This window comes from Marmota flaviventris, chromosome X, assembly GCF_047511675.1.
Source record: "Marmota flaviventris isolate mMarFla1 chromosome X, mMarFla1.hap1, whole genome shotgun sequence".
NCBI classification, from domain to species: domain Eukaryota; kingdom Metazoa; phylum Chordata; class Mammalia; order Rodentia; family Sciuridae; genus Marmota; species Marmota flaviventris.
Genome location: NC_092518.1, coordinates 133,219,755 through 133,240,585, shown reverse-complemented (window position 1 = coordinate 133,240,585; position 20,831 = coordinate 133,219,755). Strand labels below are relative to the sequence as shown.

The 20,831-nt window shown below is 55.3% G+C and overlaps 1 protein-coding gene across 1 annotated transcript; it reads right to left on the bottom strand.

The window, feature by feature from the left end:
• Nucleotides 1-4,129: 4,129 nt before the first annotated feature.
• On the bottom strand, nucleotides 4,130-17,807 carry Bgn (biglycan). The gene is made up of 8 exons (XM_027921738.2): nucleotides 17,693-17,807; nucleotides 9,138-9,389; nucleotides 8,706-8,818; nucleotides 7,969-8,182; nucleotides 7,236-7,346; nucleotides 6,916-7,009; nucleotides 6,676-6,814; nucleotides 4,130-5,301 (listed from the first exon to the last, which is right to left on the bottom strand). Exons 2-8 carry the CDS (start codon nucleotides 9,376-9,378, stop codon nucleotides 5,104-5,106), a joined length of 1,110 nt encoding a protein of 369 aa, XP_027777539.1. The 5' UTR covers nucleotides 9,379-9,389; nucleotides 17,693-17,807; the 3' UTR covers nucleotides 4,130-5,103.
• Between the last annotated feature and the right edge of the window lie 3,024 nt (nucleotides 17,808-20,831).

Below are 20,831 nucleotides of genomic sequence, written 5' to 3'. Positions count from 1 at the left end.
TTCCTTCTCTCTTTTTGGTCCTGCACCTACCCCCACTGTGCCCTGGACCTGCATCTTCAGGGACCTTAGGCCTCTAACACTGTCAATGGTTCCTCTCAGGCAACCTCAGCCTAAGAAAACCCCCAGAGAACCCTCATCTGAGTCCCTCCCCATGCAGCCTGGCCTGCTATGCCCCTGCCCCCTCTCTTTTTCTGTGGACTCACTTCACTGCCTGCAGCCCTCACTCCCCTGCCCCCAACCTCAGCTACTGCCCTGTCACCAGAAGGCTCCTCCTCTCTGTGGGCCCTGCAGCTGCCTGCCCCTCCTCCCATGCCCCCTCCTTGCCTGCTTTTCCTCCTGCCACTTTTGGTGTGGCTGTCACAGCCTCCTCTGGGACAGCAACTCCTTGGCCTGGCCTAGAAGTGAAGGGCCCTCTGGTGAGGCTGGGCCCTCTCTTTACCACCCCTGCTCTCTCCATGGCTGAGATCACAGCCCTCTCCCTGAAAGCTCCGGAGACCACCAGGTCAATGTCTGCCTGCAGCCCTGTCTGGCAGGCTGAAAATGCCCCAAGAGATCTGTCCATGTCCTCAACCCCAGAAGTGGAATGTGACCTCATTTGAAAATAGGGTCTTTGCAGATGTGATTAAGTGAAGGATCATGAGGGGGGAGATTATCCTGGATTATCCAGACAGGCCCTGTATGCAATAATAAGTTATTATAAGAGAGAGGCAGGAGATTTCACACTCATCCAGAGTAGGAAGCCCTGTGATGGTGGAGGTTCAGTGGTGCAGCCACAAGCCAAGGGACACCTGGAGTCACCAGAGGCTAGAAGAGGAAGGAAGGGTCTTCCCCTAGACTTCAGGGGTAGCACAGTCCTACCCACATCCTGACTCTATTTCAGGCTCCCAGCACTGTGAAAGAATAAATTCCTGATGTTTGAAGCCACTTGGTCTGTGGTCATTTATCACAGCAACTCCAGCTGGACACCAAGGAGCTCCATCCTACAGAGCCCTGCTTGTTGCATACCTCCTGCCTCCCAGCCTGGTTCACCTCAATAGACTCCACATCTGGGAGTTTTGGCCAGCTCAGTCCTCAGGCCATTACCCCTTGCCCTGGCTGCCCCTTCTATAGTGGAAATCAGCACAACTTCAGTACTCAGGCATCCCCGGGTTCTCCAGGGCTGCAGGGGCTTTGTGCTCCTCCCAGAAGCCAAGGGAGACAAAGACTTTCCCTAGTAATGGGCCCTGTGCCGCATGTCCATAATAGACGGGGCTTTGCCTCTCCTTGTGGCCCTTATCCTCCTGAGGTGAGAGCTTGGAACCCAAGGGGGCAAACCTGAAGACCAGCCATTTGAGTCAGAGGTGCAGGGCTGCAGCCATAGGGGACGAACACTCAACAGTGAACACCATCTTCAAGGTCTCAGAGCAGCCCCTCCACCTTGGCTCCCTCAGGCCCTTTAAGGAGGGGCTGTGTCCCCGAGGGGGCCCTGCCTCCTCTGGGCTCAGGCCTGGGATTACCTGGCTGGCTGCCCCTTGACAAGCCCTGACTTGCCTAAACCCAAGCAGTGGATTCGGCTTAGGCTCCAGCTGGGCCCTGCCACATCCAGAAGGCACCTGACCTGCAGTAAGTGCTTGGAAGTTTCCCCTATCCTGCCCCATGCCCCTCAAACGCCATTCCTTGGCGGCCACCCCTTTCACAGAGCAGCCCTCCCCAAGTGAGCAGCTCACATGACACTGCCATGAGGGCTTTTGTGCGTGTGCTCATGTGTGCTGTGTGTGTTCCTGTTTGCATTTCTCTGTGTTCTTGCACACACATTTCTCTATGCATGCATGTGCACATGTGTTTGCATACGCTTGTATGTGTGCCTGTTTGAGCTGTGTTCCTGGGGGTAAGTTTGTGTGCCTGTGTGTGTGAGTGCTTGTGTACATGTGGCTTTGTGTTCATGCCTGTTTTTTTTTTTTTTCTTTTAGAGCCCTCATTTGGGTTTGCCTGTGTGTGCTGTGCTCATGTGTGCATACATGTGAGTGTTCATGTGTGCACACATTTATGAGTGTGCATCAGTGTATTTCTGTGCTTGTGTGTGTGCATGCACATGTTCCAATGGCTGCCCCAGTTGGGCCCTGCTCTGAGCTGTACCCTCAGGCACTATTCCTCACGGTCCTATTCTCCCCAACATGTCTCGCCCTGCTGGGAGACTTAGGCACCAGTGTGCCACAACCAACCTGGTGGTCCTATACCCACACCCTGCCCACTTGCTTCCTCTCACTCCATATCCAATCTGTCCCCAAGTCCATAGGCTCCTACTCCAGCAAAAGTTGGGCTGGAACTTGTTCCCTGCTCTCTACCTTTCTTGCCCCACTAGCTCAGGGCACATTATCTCAGTGCTTTCTAGAGCTTTGTTACCCTGGGACTTCCTGTGACCATAGTCAGGGACCAGAACACAACTCTACTTTCCAAGCAGCGTGAATGTGAACATGTGTCGGGGAAGCTGCCGGCTTACAGGGAAAACCTTGGTCTCACTGTAGGTTTTCAGTAAATTATTATAGTCAAATGGTGTGTGACACACTTAGTAGTAGAGTGAAGCTGAGGGATTCATCTTTATACTGTGGTCAGCACCAGGTGATCTGAGAATGGAGCCTCCCCTCTACCATGGCCCACAAACCCTATGGGGTGCAGCCCTCTTCACCCAGGGTTCCTGCCTGGGCAGCTCATGGCTTCTGGTATACGTGCTGCCTTCCTCTGCACTTGCTACCTCTGTAAAACTCGTCCCCCAAGCTTATCGTGACACCACTGCCCCATTGTGCCCTGAGCTGGGATTCACAGAGGATGGAATAAAGGTGAGAGGGAGACAGAGGAAAGGGGAAGCTAGGAAGACTGAGGGGGCAGCAGCAAAAGAAAACAGAGATCCCAGGGGCTATAGTAGACACACAGAACGTGGACCCTGCACTACAAACACTTCCACAGAGAAGCAGGTTGAAGGCTCCATGTTTCTATCTCTGCCAGGTCCTGGTGCTGACTGCCCCTCCTCCCCACCAGTGTGGAGACTTGACGGAGGCCCTAGCTCCTGGCCCCCAGCCAGTGCCCTTGCCCTGTGCATGCCCAGCTCAGCAGAGATTGCCGGGCTGTGGAGCACATGCCCCAGAATAGTGCTATGATGCTGCCGGGTGACATTCTATCGCTGGGCCACCACGCTGAGCGGCGCCTCCCGTCCCAAAAAGGAGAAACCTGGGGACGCTGGGTGTCCCGAGTGCCAGGCCAGGCATAAGGGCATGGCACTGTACAAGGCGCTGCCCAGCTCCTCTAGACTCCACCTCTCCTGGGCTGTCACTCACACAGGCCCTGTCTGCTGTTTTTCCTGGCTGCCTGTGGTTACCCAGGGAGGCTCTGGCTCCTGCCAGATGAGTGGGAGGCCCCTCATGCAGGACGGAGGGAAAGCCGCAGGCCTAGCCTGGGGCCACCTCAACCTGTTGGGCAAGCTTCCAAGTGGGCATTGCTCTGGGGACTGTCCTTTTCCAGGGCAGCCTTGTGTCCCCATTGAGCAGGCTACCCTGGTTCTGAGCTGGACCCTGTCTCTGGAACCAGGGCCATGCACTGCAATCTGTAATTGGCTCTTCTGGCACCCAGTGGGATTTATGGGGGTGCTGAATGGGAAGCCAGACCAGGCCAGCACACTGAGCACACCAGCATAGTGCCCTGTTCCCATATGCCTTCTCCCCTCTGATCTTCCCAAGCATGAGCACAGCCCTGACAACAGTTAAGTTCCAGCATATTCTGATCTCCCAACTCTTTGAAACAGATGGGCAGTCCTTCTTGAATATCCAGACTCCCCTACTGGTGGGAGAAGGTTCATCCTGGTGCCACCCAGACATCACGTGCTTGACAAATGCTCCATTCCGGGAGGGCAGGCCTGGCCTAAGGACAGAGAGAAGGGAGGGGAAGTGGCTGCCCCTGGGCCTTCTGCCTGATCGCCTGAGGCCTATGTTTCCAGCCTTGGACCCAAGGGTGATGAGGACCCTTTTCTGAGGAAGCTCAGACTGGACACTGAGAGGCAGAGCCTGGGAGATGGCAGAGGTAGTCCCTCATGTCTCTACTCTCTGCTTGGTCCCCAGTGCTGCCCCAAGAGCAGTGGCACACAGAATCCTATTGCACAGTGTTTCTTTAATTGAAAGACAACCAACCTCAAAAGCAGCCCTCCTTGAGCTGGGTGTGACTGCTCACAGCCCACCACGGCAGGGACCAGGAGGTGAGGGAAGGAGACCCAACTATCTTGCGGGGAGGTGGGAACCAATGAAAACTGGTGCTAGGACTCTGGTGGCTCTTGAGAGTGGAGCATGGCCACCTTCCTGGTTTTGATCTTCCAGCCTCCTCCAATCTGGGGGCAAGACCTCAGTAGGACAGTGAAAGAGGCAGCCATCCCAGGCAGAGGCTGGGCAGGGCCTGAAATGGAAAGAAGAGATAGTCCAGGGAAGAGTCAGGGAGTGTGTGTGTGTGTGTGTGTGTGTGTGTGTGTGTGTGTGAGAGAGAGAGAGAGCGAGAGAGAGAGAGAGAGAGAGAGAGAGAGAGAGAGAGAGAGAGAGAAAGAAAGAGAAAGGACTAGTCCAGGGACCAATAGAGCAAGGTAATTGGGATGGATAGGCCATGAACTTGCTGAAGTGGGGGCACCAGAGGCCAAGTGCAATAGATGAGCCCAGGAGAGGTGGAAGGCTGGAAGTAGATGGGGAGGAGGAGGAGGATGTAAGCCTGGACAGGGTGGTGGCTGTGGCAGAGTCCATTGTCTCCATCCCTGCTAACCTCTCCTGCCCCACAGATTCATGGATTGTTTTCCTAGGGCTGGAGCCTCCGACCATTGGGTTTTAAGGTGAACAAGAAAGCTTTATAGGGGTGCCTCTGAATGGCCATGGTGGGTGAGCAGGGCAGCTCGGGAGCTGAATGACAGGTGATGGGGGCCAGGCCTTATGTCCACCTGCATGCTTGGGAGCCAGGAAGAGGCTGTGATGGGGTAGTGAGTCAGGGTTGGAGACCAAATGTGAGGCTTCGCTTCTTTGCTTTGCCTTCCCTTCTGGGACATCTGGCTGTTTTCCCCAAAGACCCCAACCAAGGCCACCATGGTGGCTGCCACTGCCTCTACTTTTTGTAGTTGCCAAACTGGATGGCCAGGCGGTCGGTGACGCAGCGGAAGGTAGCTGGCTGCACCTCCCAATACGGCACAGGATTGTTGAAGAGGCTGATGCCATTGTAGTAGGCCCGCTTGACCCCGAAGCCCACCGGGCAGAAGTCGTTGACGCCCACCTTTGTAATGTTGTTGGAATGCAGATAGACCACCTGGGGGCACAGACAGGAGGTAGAGGTCTGCTGTCAGGGCCCAGTAGCCCCAGGCCACCCTCCACAGTCTGTTCGACCTGGGTAGGTGCTGTGGGTCAAAGGCCAAACGGAGGGCAGACACAGAAGGGGCTGGGCCCTGCCTCCACGCTGAGTCCCACCAGCTGCTTCCCAGGTATCATCTCTTAGTAGTATGTCTGCACCACCCTTTCAGGGCCACTTTGGGATTCTCCCCAGGGATGGGAGAAGGAAACTGAGGCTTGGATATGTTGGGTGGGTGCTGGTCAGGATTAGGCACTGATGTGTGACCATCATGAGGGGCTCATGTGTGGTGAGTGGGAGATGGGGGATAGGTGGAGGTGGGGCTGGGGGCTGGGCCAGAGGGGTCATGGGGGGCTGTGTTGGGTGGAGCCGGGCAGTAGGAATCGAAACTTGATCCTGATATGATGTGCGTGCAAGAAAGATGGTACTAGGGCTGGGGTTGGGGCTTAGTGGTGAAGTGCTTGCCTAGCACATGTGAGGCATTGGGTTTGATCCTCAGCACCACATAAAAATAAATAAATAAAATAAAGGTGTTATGTCCATCTATAAATATATATATGTATATATACACATATATGTGTGAAAATATATACGCGTGTGTGTGTGTGTGTGTGTGTGTGTGTGTGTGTATGAGAAAGGTGGTATGGTTCTCTTTTCGGATTCCCCGGGCTCCAGACCTGTCCACAGAAAAGCCCCCACTCACTCCAGATTCCTACGGGGTGTGAGAGGAGAAAGAGCCTCAGGGTGCCCCTTCCCTTCCTCCAGGCCTTAGCAGCATTTGCCCTCTGACAGAAGCCTCCCCTAGCCCATCCCTGAAGCTGCTTTCTTAGGGAGGAGCAGAGCGGAACAAGGAAGGCCCAGAAAATTGACTGAGGAGCCCAGTGGTGGCAGAGAGGTCTCCAGCCACTAGAGGGCACAGTCAGCCCAGCATGGGCTGCATTGCATAGGATGGTAATGCTCCTACCATTTTGAATGGGGCTGAGGAAGAGCTTGAAACCCAGAACAGGGCTGGGTAAGACCAGGTTATCCCATATGACTGGAAGCCAAGATAGGGACAGAGGTCCTACAGATGGAGGTGGCATAGTCTCAGTACAAACAGGGGGTTTGGTGCCAAGGGAGGGAGAATGGGGACTTCTCCCTCCCAGATGAGGAGATGGGACCCAAAGAGCAGAAATGACTGGCCAGGTGCATGTCCAGGTCCTGTCCTGCTCTGTACCCTGGATCCCCCCAAAAGGGGGCAGGGAGCCTAAAGACTGCCCTGGAGACATGGGACACTACTCCAACCCAAGTCTTAGAGAAGCTGATGCCCAGGGGCTTCCTAAACCCAACTCTCACCTGGAGGAGCTTGAGGTCTGGGAGGCCCGCAGGCACCCTGGACAGCTTATTGTTGTCCAAGTGCAGCTCCCGCAGGGTGGGCAGAAAACTCAGGCTCCCATTCTCGATCATGCGGATCTGATTGTGGCCCAGGCCCAGCCTGCAGATGGGCAAATGAGAGGTATTCAGAAGCTGGAGTGGATAAGGACTATGGAACAGGGTGCTGGGGGTTCTCTGATGCTGCCCCATGCCCAGTCCCACCTGTACAGCTTGGAGTAGCGGAGCAGGTCCTCCAGCTCAATAGCCTGGATTTTGTTGTGGTCCAGATGCAGTTCATTCAGGGTCTCAGGGAGATCTGCCCAGAAAAGAGGGTGCTTGAAGATGAACACCAATGCTGGGTGTATGCATGTGCATAGGTGTGTGTGTGTGGGGGGGGGCAAAGGCCTTATTTCTGCCTCAGGTGAGGGGAGGGTACTGCGAAGTCCTACCTCAAGCAGACTGTACAGGTTCAATCCCATCCCCCCACCCCATTTGTGTTCTTGAAGGTGAAGCAGGTTGCAAAGGAAGGGTCACCTTCCTACCTTTGGGGATGCCGGTCAGCTTGGCCTCTGAGATGCGCAGGTAGTTGAGCTTCAGCCCATCAAAAGCTCCAGGTTCAAAGCCACTGTTCTCCAGGGGGTTCCCACCCATTTCTAGGAGAGAAGCCCTCTCAGCCTTGGAGCCAGCTAGTGATGCTTGGCACCACTGGGGCTTCTGAGGTCAGGCTTGCATGATGGACCTGCGAGTTGCCAGTTTCCCTACCCCCTCCTGAAAGAGTTCCATGAATTTATCTGGCTAATTGCAAACTCCTAGATGTTCAATACCATTAGCCCCAAGAGCCCTGGCCCTGGCCTTGCCCTCTGGAAGCACGGAAACAAGCAGAAAGGGAGGAGACCCAGAGATGAAGACAGGACTCCTGAGATGCTCCCCAGCCCCTCCATGCCCAAACCCTTCTCAATTCTCCTCTGCCATCCCAGTCACCCTCCATGTTCTCTTTAGCCACAGTGATTTGGTGATTTACCAGGAAATGCATTGGACTTTCAACTGTTTCAAGATTCTTGAGCTGAGCCTTTAAAGCCACCCCCGTCTTCCTTCACCATGCCCTGGGACAAATATCTGGAGCTTCTGTGAGGTCTGCAGGCCCCCTACTTGGCTGCACTGGACAGTCCAGGACCCAGCTACTCTGGCTAGAAGAGGGCTCCTTCCTCTGACTGCTTTCTGTCTGCTAGCAGTGCTAACAGGTTTGGGTCTGTCACAGGCCAGGGCTGAACTCACCAATGCAGTTCATGTTCCGCAGCCCACTGAAAACACCCTTGGGCACTTTGCGGATGCGATTGTCATGGATGCGGAGCTCCACCAGGGAGCTGGGCAGGTTGGGAGGGATCTCCACCAGGTGGTTCTTGGAGATGTAGAGCTTCTGCAGCTTCCGCAGGGGGCTGAAGGCCTTTTCGTGGATCTTGGAGATCTTGTTGTTCACCAGGACAAGGGCCTGAGGCAGGGCAGGTGATGGAAATGAAGGCCCCAGCTTCCTACCCCAACTACCTTCCTCTTCTCCTCCCGAGTTTGCTGCTATGACACTTGAGAGGTGTCTGAACCGGCTTGGTCTCAAGGAGCTCTGTCTGTACTCATGGGCAGAGTGCAGGGTGAGAGCCAACACACAGGCCCAGTTCCAATCCCAGGCACAACTAATGCCCAGCACATCAATTTCCCCATTATCACACTGGCTACCGTTAAATCTGTTCTTTATTTGTTGCTGGGAGGAACAAATAAAACGAAAATTGTTAGACAAAAAGGGAACTGAGTTGAGTGATCCTGTCCTGTACACACACACATGACCCACAACCCATGACCCATGACCTTGGGAGCTCCCATCATGGCTGGCTTGACTTCTGTCAGGACTCCATGCATCCCCAGGACCCTGTCACATCCACACAAATATGCATCCATCTGACACATACCCTCTAGCTACACAGCTCATGACCCCTCCCATTCCACAGAAAGATGGGGCTTACATAGAGGTGCTGGAGGCCTTTGAAGTCATCCTTGCGGAGTTCAGAGATGTCATTGTTCTGAAGGTCCAGCAGTGTGGTGTCAGGTGAGATCTCCTTGGGCACTGTCTTCAGACCTGGAGCCAGCACCATCACCAATGTGAGCATAGAGCCACCCAACTCTCTAGCATGGCTGGTGTGGAAGGGTGGGGACATCAAGGGGACACACACACACACACAGGGATACTGGCACAAACACAGGGACTCTGCCACAAATGGGTGCAGGCTCCAGAGCTTGCAGAATCTCTGCTTGCTCCTTATGCACTCATGTCATGATCCCCCAGGCTCTCCCATCCCCACCGGTCCCACAGGATGCATGTGCATCTCCTTTAGTAGGGGCTCTCAGGCTGGGCCTGGGCCTTCTGCACTCCCCACCCCAACTGCCCAGGGACTGACCCAGGTCAGAGCACTGAACAACCCGCAGGTGGCAGTGGCAGCCAAAAGGACAGATGGCACTGAAGGTGGGTGGAAGGGAGTCCAGGTCCGGGGCGCCTGAGGTGGTGTCAGCGCCTGAAGCCTCCTCATCATTCATCATGAGCATCCCGTCGTCCAGGGTGAAGTCCCAGAAGCCTTTCTGCTCAAAGGGTAGGGCCTGGCTCAGGGCCAGCAGAGCCATGAGGAGCCACAGGGGCCGCATGGTGGGTGTGCCTGTGATCAAAGGGCAAGGAAGGGCCATGTATCAGCACCAGGACCACTCTCTGAGTCCTTTCCTGCCTGTCTTCCCAGCACCAGTGGCTGGCGTCATGTGTGTGTGTGTGTTGGCACTGTGTCCCCCATCCCTCACCAGACAGCCAGACCTGGGGAGGGGATAGCAGACTGAGGGGGTGTGGACAGCAGGCACATGGCAGGATGGGGGTACACACTGGCCAGAAGGGCACCTCTTTGCCCTCCCTTCCTTCCAGGCAGGACTTGGTTTCACTGGAAGATGAAATGCCTTCTCATCAGTGGATCTATGGCTCCCACCCGTCCACTAAGTCAGCCAGAACCTGCCTTGGGTGGTGAGGGGTGATGAATAAGGTCAAGTGGAGGAAGCAGAGGGAAATCTAGCCATTGGCCTTGCCGGCTGCCAGGGTCAATTCCTTCAGGAAGTTTGGGGCTCAGCAGTTTGGACGCAGTTAGTTAAATTAGTTGACTGTGAGTCATTTCCTTCTGTGCCTGAGCCCCCCTTGACCATGCCCACATTTCTCTGACAAGATCCAGAGGTCAAGAGATGGGAAACAAGCTGGAGACAGAAACGGTGTCTTCTGAAGCTTGGGCAGCGCTAAGTGGAGGTGGCAGGAGTGAGGCAGAAAGCACAATGCCTTCCCTTCCCTCCCCAGGACTTTGTCCCACAGAGCTTGTGGCTCCCAGATCTGTCCCTGCCCTTCCTTTGTGTCCTTGGCCCTGGCATCCTGGAGAGGCCTCTGACAGGAGTAGGCTACCGCCAAGGTAGCAGGCAGGGTCAGGCTTGTCGGGAGACCCCCCAGGCTGAGGCAATGGGGTGGAGGTGGAGGAGAAGCTACCCTGCCTGAGCCTGTCTCTGGACCCATATCTACCTCCTCTTCCTCTTTCATCAGACACTGCCCCCCATGTACCTGTTGGAACACACCCCAGAGGAAAAGACCAGAGCCCCCACCTCTCCTACAATCCCACTTGCCATGACTCCTTGGCAAAGGCCCAGGTTGAGTCTCAGCCTCATTCTCCCTATCTGTTAAATGGGAATAAATATGTCAGCCCTGATTGCCTTCCAGGCTTGGGTTTCTAGGGTTGGCTGGGTGCATCTGTGGACAGGGAGCACAACTGAGCACCAGGACCCGCCTGCCAACTTGAATCAGTTCCAGACCAAGGAAGCCCTCACTTGGGGCCCAATCCAGCAGGGAGAAGCACTGTTTGGGGCTTACACAGGGCTAGGTAAGCCTGAGTCTAGCTGCTAGTTGCAAAGGTATGAGGCCCTTGGGGAGCAGCTTTCCCAGATAGGCCCCATGGCTGGGGGCTGCTCCTTTGGAGTCAATGCCACCAGTAGGCCAGGGGCGTGGGGCCCTCCTGGCCTGGTTGGCTGGGTGCCAGCACTGCACCTCCTGCTGCACCTATGCCAGGAGAAAGGTGGGATGGAGGTCTGTCCTGTTGGCCCTGCAGTGTTCCTCGAACATTCCACAGGCACAGGCATGTATCTCCCTGAGGGCTCGCATGACTTGGCCCTGGCCTGGACCCATACCTGTGGACAGAAGGGACTTTAGGGAGATCAGAGCTGGGAGGGAGTGGTGCAGCCCTCCTGAGCCCGGCAGGTCACACAATGGGGGAAGAGCCCAAGGTCTAGCCCAGTTTTTCTCTCACATGGAGAGTTGGACTTGGTGCTAACCCCTGGGGTCGAAGGAAGTGCCCTGCTAAAGGAGTGACCAGCCTCCCTTGCTCCTTCAAGCCACATTCTCACCCCAGGGCCTGCCTGCCCCAGGCTGCCCAGAGGCCCCCAGAGACGGCCCCCTCTCCCAAAGGTCTTAGGCCCAGAGTAGATAGAAAGACCCGAGCTCGCCTACCTAAGTAGTGTTCCCCTTCTTTCCCTCAGTTTGCAGCCTGCAAGGCAGGGCAGGGCAGGGCTGGGAGGAGAAGCAGGAGCAGTGGGAGAGAACAGGAAGGGGAGGCTGAAGGCAGGAGAACAAGATGGAATGGGAAAGAAGGAGGAGCTGCCCCAGCCCCTCCTCACTGCCCCTGCCAAACTGCTACCTCACAGGGGGATGAGTCAGGGCTGGTATGCCCAGCAGAGCCCTGGGAAGTTCTGGGACCCAGTCCACCTGGACAGGTGGGAGTAGGATGGTCTAGCCCTGCCGAAGCAGAGGTGGGGGAGTAGCAGATGACCAACCTGTGGCCAGCCTGGACCCCCACCCCCTGACTCCAGGGAAAGGGTCTCTTTTGAGACTCCTTCCAGACACTCAGGGTCTAAGTCTGCCTCACAGGCAGTTTGGGAAAGGTGGAGAGTCCCCACCAAGGTAGAGGACAGATAGTCACTGGGAAAGTCTGGCCATTGGGGGCACAGGTGGGCTCATGGGACCAGTTTTGTGGGGTTAGAGGCCCTAGATGAAATTCACCAATTCAGAGCAGCAGTGCTTGGTGTCATAGCAAGTCTGGGGGTCCCTAAGGGGCTGAGAAAGGGGTACAGGGAAGAGCCCAGCCCTCTGCCCCTCAGTTCCAGCTCAGGGCTACCCCAAGGGGTGAGCAAAGGGCTTGGAGGCCTGCACATCAGGGCCCTATGAGAGAAGAAAGACAACATTTGGCTAGTTTTCCTTGGCTCCTGGCTAAAGAGGTGGGGGCCGGGCAGCCTTCCCAGCACAGCCCTCATTTCCCCTCAGAGAACTGGCATCAGACTCAGGGCCCAGAACTCTACAGGGAAGGAGGCAAGCCAGACCTTGAGTCTCTAGGAGATGGCAAAGGGACCCTCACACAGCCAGAGGACCCCAGAGTGTGCAGGCACAATTAGTATCCCCGTTTTATGGATGAGAAAACTGAGGCCTAGAGAGAGGAACTGATTTCTCCCAAGTCACTCAGCTCACTCAGCCTGAGGCTTGGAGCCTGGCTGTGGTGATTCCAGGTGCTGAACCTTCAGCCCAGAAGCAGCCCTGCCCCTGCCCCTCAGCTATAGGTGGGGGTCTGGGCCTGGCTGACTCACAAGTGGGCCATCCAGAGAGCCTAGGGAGAAATCCTGGGTCTGGCCATGGTGGTGATGGGTGCTGTAGATGTGTTTGGCTGCCTCCCTTCTCCCCACATATCACACCGAGGAGACAGGCAGGCTATAGCCCAGGAAGCTGGAGCCTCCCATGGTAGAACTGTGAGACCCCCAGCAAGTTCCTCCCATCCCCACCTCCCCACCACCACTGGTGGTTTCCTTTCATCAGCCTCCCTGGGTGTGTCCTTAAGCCCCATCAAGTATGCTCTGAGTTTGCTGGACACCACCTCCTCAGAGCAAAGGAAAGAAGTGGTCATGGTGGTGAGCCCTGACTGGACGACCGCAGGTGTGAGTGAGGGAGGGGGCTGGGCTTCCTGGAGCCTGCAACGCCACCACAATAGGGCCCTCCTTGTCTGCCCCTCTGAAAGCCAGTGCAGTCCTCCATGCAGGATTGCTCCAGGTCACAGCCAAACAAGATGCGCTGGCAGCCTCTGAGAACATGGAGGGGCTGTGCCAGGCATTCAGACCAGGCCAAGGGCGGCGGGAGCAGGGCTTGAGGTCTGGCGGGTGCTGGGAGCTCGCCTGCAGATGTGTGGCTGGCAGCTGCCAAGGAGCAGACGTCGAACAGTCTCTGTGGCCTCAGCCTGGGGCATCTGGCTCCACTGAGCAACCCGACCTGAACTCTGCCTTTCACACAGCCCTGCTGGACCCCTAAAACTACATGGTTGGAAAGAGGTGAGAGGGAGACAGGTGACATTAGGCACCTCTCCTCCTTCCCCTCTGGTCACTGAAGTCATCTGAGTCCAGCTTCGACCAGCCAGCTGACACCTGGCCTACTCCCTGGTCCCAGCACACCTAACCCCTGCACCAGCCAAATCAAGCCTATGCTGAGTGTCAACCAGACAGAAGGGATGTATGCTGCCCATGGGTCTGTCAAAAGGCCATGTGGTGTGCATATGTGGACGCTGGGGCCAGAGGGGGGACTCTGAACTCCATGTCATCTGCACCTGGCTCCACCCTGAACCCACAGCCATTGCCCCAGCATGCCCTTTATACTGCAAGGGGAGCAGATGCCCAAGCATAGCTGTGGGGCAGCTCCTTATTGATGTGGCCCTGGCACTGTTGCAGTGACTGGACAGAGCTGGGTCCTGTACTTGGGCAGATTTGATGGACAGACTCTACCTCGATGTAGGTGTTAGAGGCTAACTTTCTATCTCCTTCTGTATCCTACCAAGAAACCTCTGGAAAGGAGTCAGTAGCAGATGACCCTGGTCAGCTGGGGGGTCCCTAGTTTTATGGTCCCTCTGTACCGGGGCCACATGCCATCCCATCTCTCACTCACTGAAGAAATTTGGACTCCTATTTGTCATGTGTTAGAATCTTGAGCAGTGGGGTAGGGGTGCAAGTGACTTCTTTACCTAGCCACTGCTCTCCCCTATTGATCATAAGTCTTGCCTAGCCCAGTGCTGTGGTGCATGCCTATAATCCCATTGACTCTGGAGGCTGAGGCAGGAGGATGGCAAGTTTGAGGTCAGCCTGGGCAACTTAGGAAGACCCTGTCTCAAAATTAAAAACAGAAGGGCTAGAAATGTAGCTCAGTAGTAAAGTGCCCCTGAGTTTAGCACCCTGTACCAAAGAAACAAAAAGCAAAAACAAAAAACCCAAAACAACAACAACAAAAACCAAAAACCTTTTGGCCAAGGCCACACAATGAGGAAATAGATCCAGGACTCCTCTGTCTGTCTGTGTCTTCCTGCCCATGTTGCGGGGATGCACTTCTGCAAAAGGACAGCAGCCAGGCACTTGGGTCTGGAGTCAGGGAACCCCTTCTCTTTCTGGGCCTAGGATTTTCTGCAGCCCCTCCCTTGCATTTGGGTCCCCTTCTATCTGGTAAGGACTCTGGATGATGTAAGACCCAATGCTCTTCAGCCAGCCAGGGAGGCCAGGATCCTGCCCATCTTCAGGCCCACAGGGCTGCTGGAGTCCTGCATACAAATGCCTCCTTGCGGCTCAGCATCCCTTCAAGCCCATGGGAACACAATCATGGCAGGTTCCCAGGGATTCAGACTTTGAGAGGATAAAAGTGGCCCCAGGGACAGGGCTGCCAGCCCCAGCCTGAATTTGCCCTCCACCCCTCTTTTGTGTGGAATTGTTCACAAAATCCCAAACCCGTGGTTACCCAGGCCTCAGCCTTGGCCAGCTGACCCTCTGGAGACCAGACAAGGTATCGTATGCCTGCAGCTTGTGGGGGGGGGGGGGCGGGGGAAGCAGAGGCAAGTTGAAGAGTCACCCCACTCAGAATCTGGGACCTTGGGGCATCACAGGACGTCTTCAAGCCCCTGCTCATTGTCCTCCTGCTCAGCCTAGGCTGGGTGTCTGCTGAGTTGGGAGTCAGGATGTAGTGGACCTGAAGAGGTCAATGTAAGGAAGCTGGGTAGAGACCCAAGACTTTAAATCTGAGAGATGAGCCACCACATAGAGGGAGGGGCGGTGTGTTCCCTGGGCTGGGAATGCCTGCGATGTGGTGTGGACCTGGCCAGAAGCAAAGAGCCTCCTGTCCCTCAGGCTGCAACTGGAGCTGAGCAGGGGGAGTCAGAGGGTTGTGTTCTGTAGAATCTGGAAACACCGAAGCTGGTGGGCTCAGGGGAGAAGGCTCCCTGCTCCATGGCCACCCCAGGGTCTGCCCCAACCCAGAGCAATAAGAAGGTGGGTGTCACCTGGCATCCCAGAGGTATCCAAGGAGGCCCTGGAAGCCCCTTGGCTATACACTCCAAGTGGGGGAAGGGACTTGTTGGCCTGAAAGGAAAGGGGAGGACAAAGCACAACTCCCATCCCAGAAGAGGTGGCCCAGCAAGCCCCATGCCTTCCCCCAGAGAAGGCTGAGAAGCTCATTCTTTCTGGAAGGCTGGAGGAGGGCCTGAACATGGAGCAGGTCTGAGCCTCTCTTGCCCCCTCTACTCATCACCCCCACTGTCCCTGTAAGATTTGGGTGGCCAAGGGTGGTGTGGCCCCTGGCGTCCCCCAGCCCATTGTGGGGCATAAGGGGACAGGAGGTCTCTGGAGGCAGAGGGGTGAAGGACAAAACAGAAAAGCCTCAGCTCTCAACTGATCACAGGAAGGGCAGAACCAGGGCCTGCAGGACCTCAGGTTGGCCCACCTACCCCTTAGCCCATGACTGTCTGCACTACACTGTCTTTCCAGGGTGTGAGAAGGACTGTGGTGGTAGGCTCAGGAAGCAGGGAGACTAGAGTGCAGTTCTGTCCCTGTTCCCTACCCTACAGAGTGCCAAGGAATTAGAAATCCTCTGGGAAGCCTCCAGATGCAAACTCTCAAGCGTGGCCTCATTAAAAATCCTCCTCTGGGGACTTGATGCTGTCTCTGGAAGGGATACTCCATGGTCTTGTTGGACTATGGAATGTTGCTAAAAGAAACTCTTTCTTGCCTTGAAACTATCCTTTTTCTCCTGTCCTTCCCTGTTCTCAATCCAATATCCTAGGACTGGAAGGGCTGGGGAGGAGTTTGGGCCAATGCTTGCAAGGCACCCTGCATAATGGCTGGAGACTGGCATCCTTCCTCTGTGGGCCCGGCACAGACTCCATATCTACACAATGGGAGGCTGGCCCCAGCCTCATGCAGTGTGCCAAAGCAGTGTGCTCCAGGGACAGGTCTTGCCTGTGTGCAGGTTTCCCAGGGAGGCCATGCTACCATGCCCAACTGGCCACAGGCGCCCCCTCTGCTCCCTGGCCAAGCCAACCACCGCTGCCCAGCCCTAGTGGCTTGGAGGCATCTCTGTTTTCCTGTCAATACTCCCACACAGGCCTGCCCTCAAAGGCTCACCCACAGTGACCCACAGCAGCCTTACATGGGCATGTTCCACATGAAGTCACCTCCTTCTTGCCCACCAGCTCTCCCAGGGTGCGGGTGGCACAGGCAGTTGCATGTCACCAGGAGGTGCTCACATGCACCTCTGGATACAGGTCCCTTCCCAGCACCTATGGAGCATCCCCAGCTTGTCTCAATCCAAACATCACTCTGGAGCAGAGAGCTGGCAGGCCAGGGAAAGGAGAGGCACAGTGGCAGGAGCTTCTTAAGGTCAGAACTTGAGCTTCCTGTGTGGCCAGGAGAGTGGACCTGCCCTTGAAGACTGTTGGAGAGCAATGTCCCTGGCTTGAGCAAGATCTGCCCTTTCCTCCCCACCTGCACCCCTGCCCTGCAGGGCCCTAAGCCTCCTGCTTTGAGTACACAGGCACAAGCCCCACCCATGGAGCAGTGGGTAGGGGTGCTCTCATTTCCAAACCTTCCAAAGAATTTGGTGGACACCCAGATGACTCTGTTCTTTCTTGCTCTCTCTCCTGAGTTCGTTGGAAGGCACCTCTGGGAACCCAAGCCAGGTCTTCCCCAGGGAACATGACACAGTTGCCAAATTCTCTCTCCTCCCCGTCTTCTACCCACTTTGTGTCCCAATCCAAGAGAGTTCTGGGCACAGACAGGACTCTCTGTCTCTGTGCCTCTGACTCTCTGAGGCACCCAGGCATCCCATTCAGGGCCACAATAGCTGTGACTCCATGGACCCACACCTTGCCTAAGAGGAAGTAGAGGCAGGGCACCAGCCTGTGCTGTGCTAGGACTACCTGGGCAAGGTGCCTGGGCTGTGCCTGGGAAACTGAGTCTCCTAGACCCACACCAAGGATTAGTTCTGGCAGTGGGGAGTTCCGGTTTTGAGCTGGTGGGTGTCTGAGGTCTTTTCCCTCCAGGCCAGAAGCAAAGCTCCAGAGAGTGTGCCTGGGACTTGCAGCAAAGGGATGGAGCTGTTGGTTGATCCAGGGTGTCAGCACCCAGCCAGGCCTCAGAGATGCTCCAGGCAGGCGGCAGCCTGGGGAAGCACCTTCTTCCCACCCCCACCCCCACCCCCACCCAGAGGCAGAGATGGATGGAGCCTAGCAGCTGAAGGAGGTCAGCAGGGGCAAGGGAAGGGAAGGGGTGGGAGGAAGGCGCCTGGAAGAAGGTGGGGAGAAGAGGCAGAAATGGGACAAGAACCAAGGGGGCCGCAGGGTGGCGTTGAAGGGGCGTGGACCAGGATCCTGAAGTGGGTGCCTTGGAAATCCATGGGTGCCCTGGAGGCAAGAGAGGGCAGTAAGGGGGCAGTGGATCCACGGACACTAGGGAGGACAGCAGGACCATAGGCTGAGACAGCAGAGGCAGCAGACATCTCTAGATTGCTGAGGGGACAGCACAGTCAGGGATGAGACAGTGAGAGCAGCTTAAGGCCAGTACAGGATAGTGGGGACAACGTGGGGCTGGCGTGGGGCCCTACCTGGGGAGGGGAAGCAGCCAGGTGCAGGCTGGCTAGTTGGTGGGCTGGGATGTTGGGCCGTCCGTGCGTCTGTCGGGCAGAGCCGACTGAGAGCAGCTGCTCACTCCTGGGCAGTTCGTGGAGAGAGGGAGACAGAGGCGGTGGGAGGGAGGCTAAAGGCTGGGCGGGCGGGCCGACGGGAGGGGACGGCGGGGAGGGGGCGGGGAGGGAAGCAAGGAGGGAGGGGGCTGGTGGCGTGGAGAGGGAGGGAGGGCGCAGGCTTCCCGCCCCCCTGGCAGCTTCAAAGGGAGCAATTTTCTTGTAGACGGCTGGGCTAGCTGCACCCCCCTCCTCGACCCCCCAGCCCCCGCCTCAGGCACACCGTGAAAGGGCACACACTCACACGCACTCACACAAGGACCCTTGGCATCTCTGGGTAGGCAATACCTCAGAGAGTCAAACTTTCTGCTGACAAGATAGGGACACTGAGGCATGTGCTGGCATGTCCCTAGGCAGAGGAAAGGGAGAGGACAGAAAAATGGAAGGGGGATGGGGGGGAGATGGCCTCAGATTGCAAGAGCAGTGGCCCCTGGAATTCTGTCCTGAGCCTGCCCAGAACCTCCTGCAACCCAGACTGCAACAAGGAAATGGTTTCTCAGGAATCAGAGAAGGAGCTCCTGTGGATTTCTGGAACAACTTGACCTAGACTCCCAGGCACTCTGTACACCTCCCGCAACGTCAGTCTTTCCTTCCTCAAAGAGAGGCTATGGGCCAGGCATGGTGGGGTATGCCTGTAATCCCAGCTATTCAGGAGGCTGAGGAAGGAAGATCACAAATTCAAGGCCAGCTTCATCAATTCACTGAGGCCCTAAGCAACTTAGCAAGATCCTGTCTCAAAATAAAAAATAAAAAAGGCCAGGGATGTGGCTCAGTAGTAAAGTGCTTCTGGGTTAAGCCCCCCCCCCCCAAAAAAAAAAGAGGCAAAGTTCTTTGTGTGACAGCAGGCAGGAGCCTGCTGGCGGCCTCCCTAGAGTGGGAAAGCTGATTCAGAGAAGAGTCATCTTCTTGCTCAATCCCTGCAGGCCCCCTAGGATGTGATAACCACTCTGTGGGGGGCACTTCCTCTGGTCACTTTCAGGGGCTAACTTGTTCAGCCCGCCAAGCCTCAGCCACTTCCTGAGGGCCCAAGAGAGTCCAGCTTTGCTTTTGTCTAGCTAGGGAAGTCCCCAGCACAACACCTACTCTCTGTCCATTCATGTCCCATCCCCTCCTTGCCAGAGCAGCTTCCAAGACATCACAGTGAGGTCTTAGAGTGAGAACTCAAAGCGGGAAGCAACTCTGAAATCTGCAAAAGGAGAATTGGAGACGAGAAGACTGAAAGGATAAGCTCCAAGTGGACAGAGGTGAAGAGGTGGGGGTCCACTGTAGAGAGGACTACGGTGAGGGATGAGGGTTCCCACCCACCTAAATGTTGTCATTCAGTTATGGGGTGGGGTCTGAAAGTCCCAAGACCCAAGCAGATGCTTTCATGAGGACCTTGCCTGGTGCCAGCATCAGCGCAGGGCCCAACTGGAACGCCATCTGTAAGAAGTTTTTGGGCCAGGCCACAAAGTGAAGTGGACAAAACAGGGTCTGGGCTGGGAAGAGATTGAAGATCACTTTCCCTGCAGACCAGGGCTGTTGGTTTGTCTGCCTGCTAATTGGCTTCTTTTACATTTTTATTTTTGTGGTGCTGGGATGGAAACCAAGGCCTCCAGTATGCGAGGCAAGCACTCTTCCACTGAGCTACATCCCCAGCTCCGTGTTTTATGTTTTGACTGTTGATATGTACTCATTTATGCTACACATGTCAGCAGAGACTGGGGTACAGGCTGCAAAGGTCAAAGGGGGTCCAAGGCACATAAGAACAATCTGCTCAATAAGAGCAGACAGTGGCAAAGATAGGGGTGACAGCTAAAGGCTTTCTTTTTAAGGTGATGAAAATGTTCTAAAAGTTTCTGTAGTGATGCTTTCATAACTGAGAATGTATAATTACTGAGTAAAAAACATTGACTTGGACTTTTTTTTTTCAGTACTGAGGATTGAATCCAGGATGCTCTACTGTCAAGCTACATCCCCAGCCTTTAATTAATTAATTGATTGATTTTTTTGGTACAGGAAATTGAAGGCAGTGACACTCTACCACTGAGTTGCATCCAAAACCCTTTTTATTTTTAATCTTGAGACAGGGTTTCTCTAAGTTAGTCAGGGCCTTGCTGGGTCGCTGAACTGGAGCTGGCCTCGAACATGTGATCCTTCTGCTTCAGTCTCCCAAGTCTGATTATAGGCATGCACCAATTTGCCTAGTACCTTTTAATTTTTTTTTTTTTTTTTTTTTTTGAGACAGGATCTGGCTAAGTTGCCCAGGCTAGCTTCAAATGTGATCCACCTGGGATTATAGGAGCATGCCACTATGCCCAGCTAATAAAGCTATTTTTTTTAAAAAAATAAACAAATATATAAGATGCACCTACTGCCAGAGATGCTTATACTTAAGTTCTTTATCGAATATGGCACCACTTGGCCTCATTCTGTACGGCTCTGGGGGCTAGGACTCTTGGAGCAGTTACTCAGAGCCTTGGCCTCCAGGAGCCCCAGTGGGGGTAAAATGGCCCTGAAGAAAGTGGTCAGGGAGCAGTGGGAGTCCTGGAGGAAGCTTCCATTACCCCCTCCTGGGACTCTTAGGGCTGGGCTCTGTGTGCCACGAGGAAAGGACAGGGGCACTCTTGTTTCTGGCCTTGCCAGGGCCACATACAGCACCAGAGACTCAGGAAGGCTTCCTGGAGGTGACATGGTCAGTAGGGAAGAGGAACATGGCCTTACAGAGGGTGTGGGGAGCAGCAGAGAGAAAATGCCCTGTAGTTCAACAGAAAGCTAACCAGTGGCCGGCCTGTCTCCCTTTAAGACCTGACCCTCAGTTCTCAGCTAGGCATATTTCTGGGGGTGGGGGACACATATTCACCTTTGTAGCTTGTCTTCACATTTGGGGGATGTGTTGGGGGCAATACTGCTGTAAATACGGTTCTTGTGCCTGGAAGGTTCTTGTTTCTGTGGTTTGCAGTCTGCAATAAGCTATAACTGCATGCCCAGCCCAGGGCCCACTGAGTCACCCGGCCTGGCC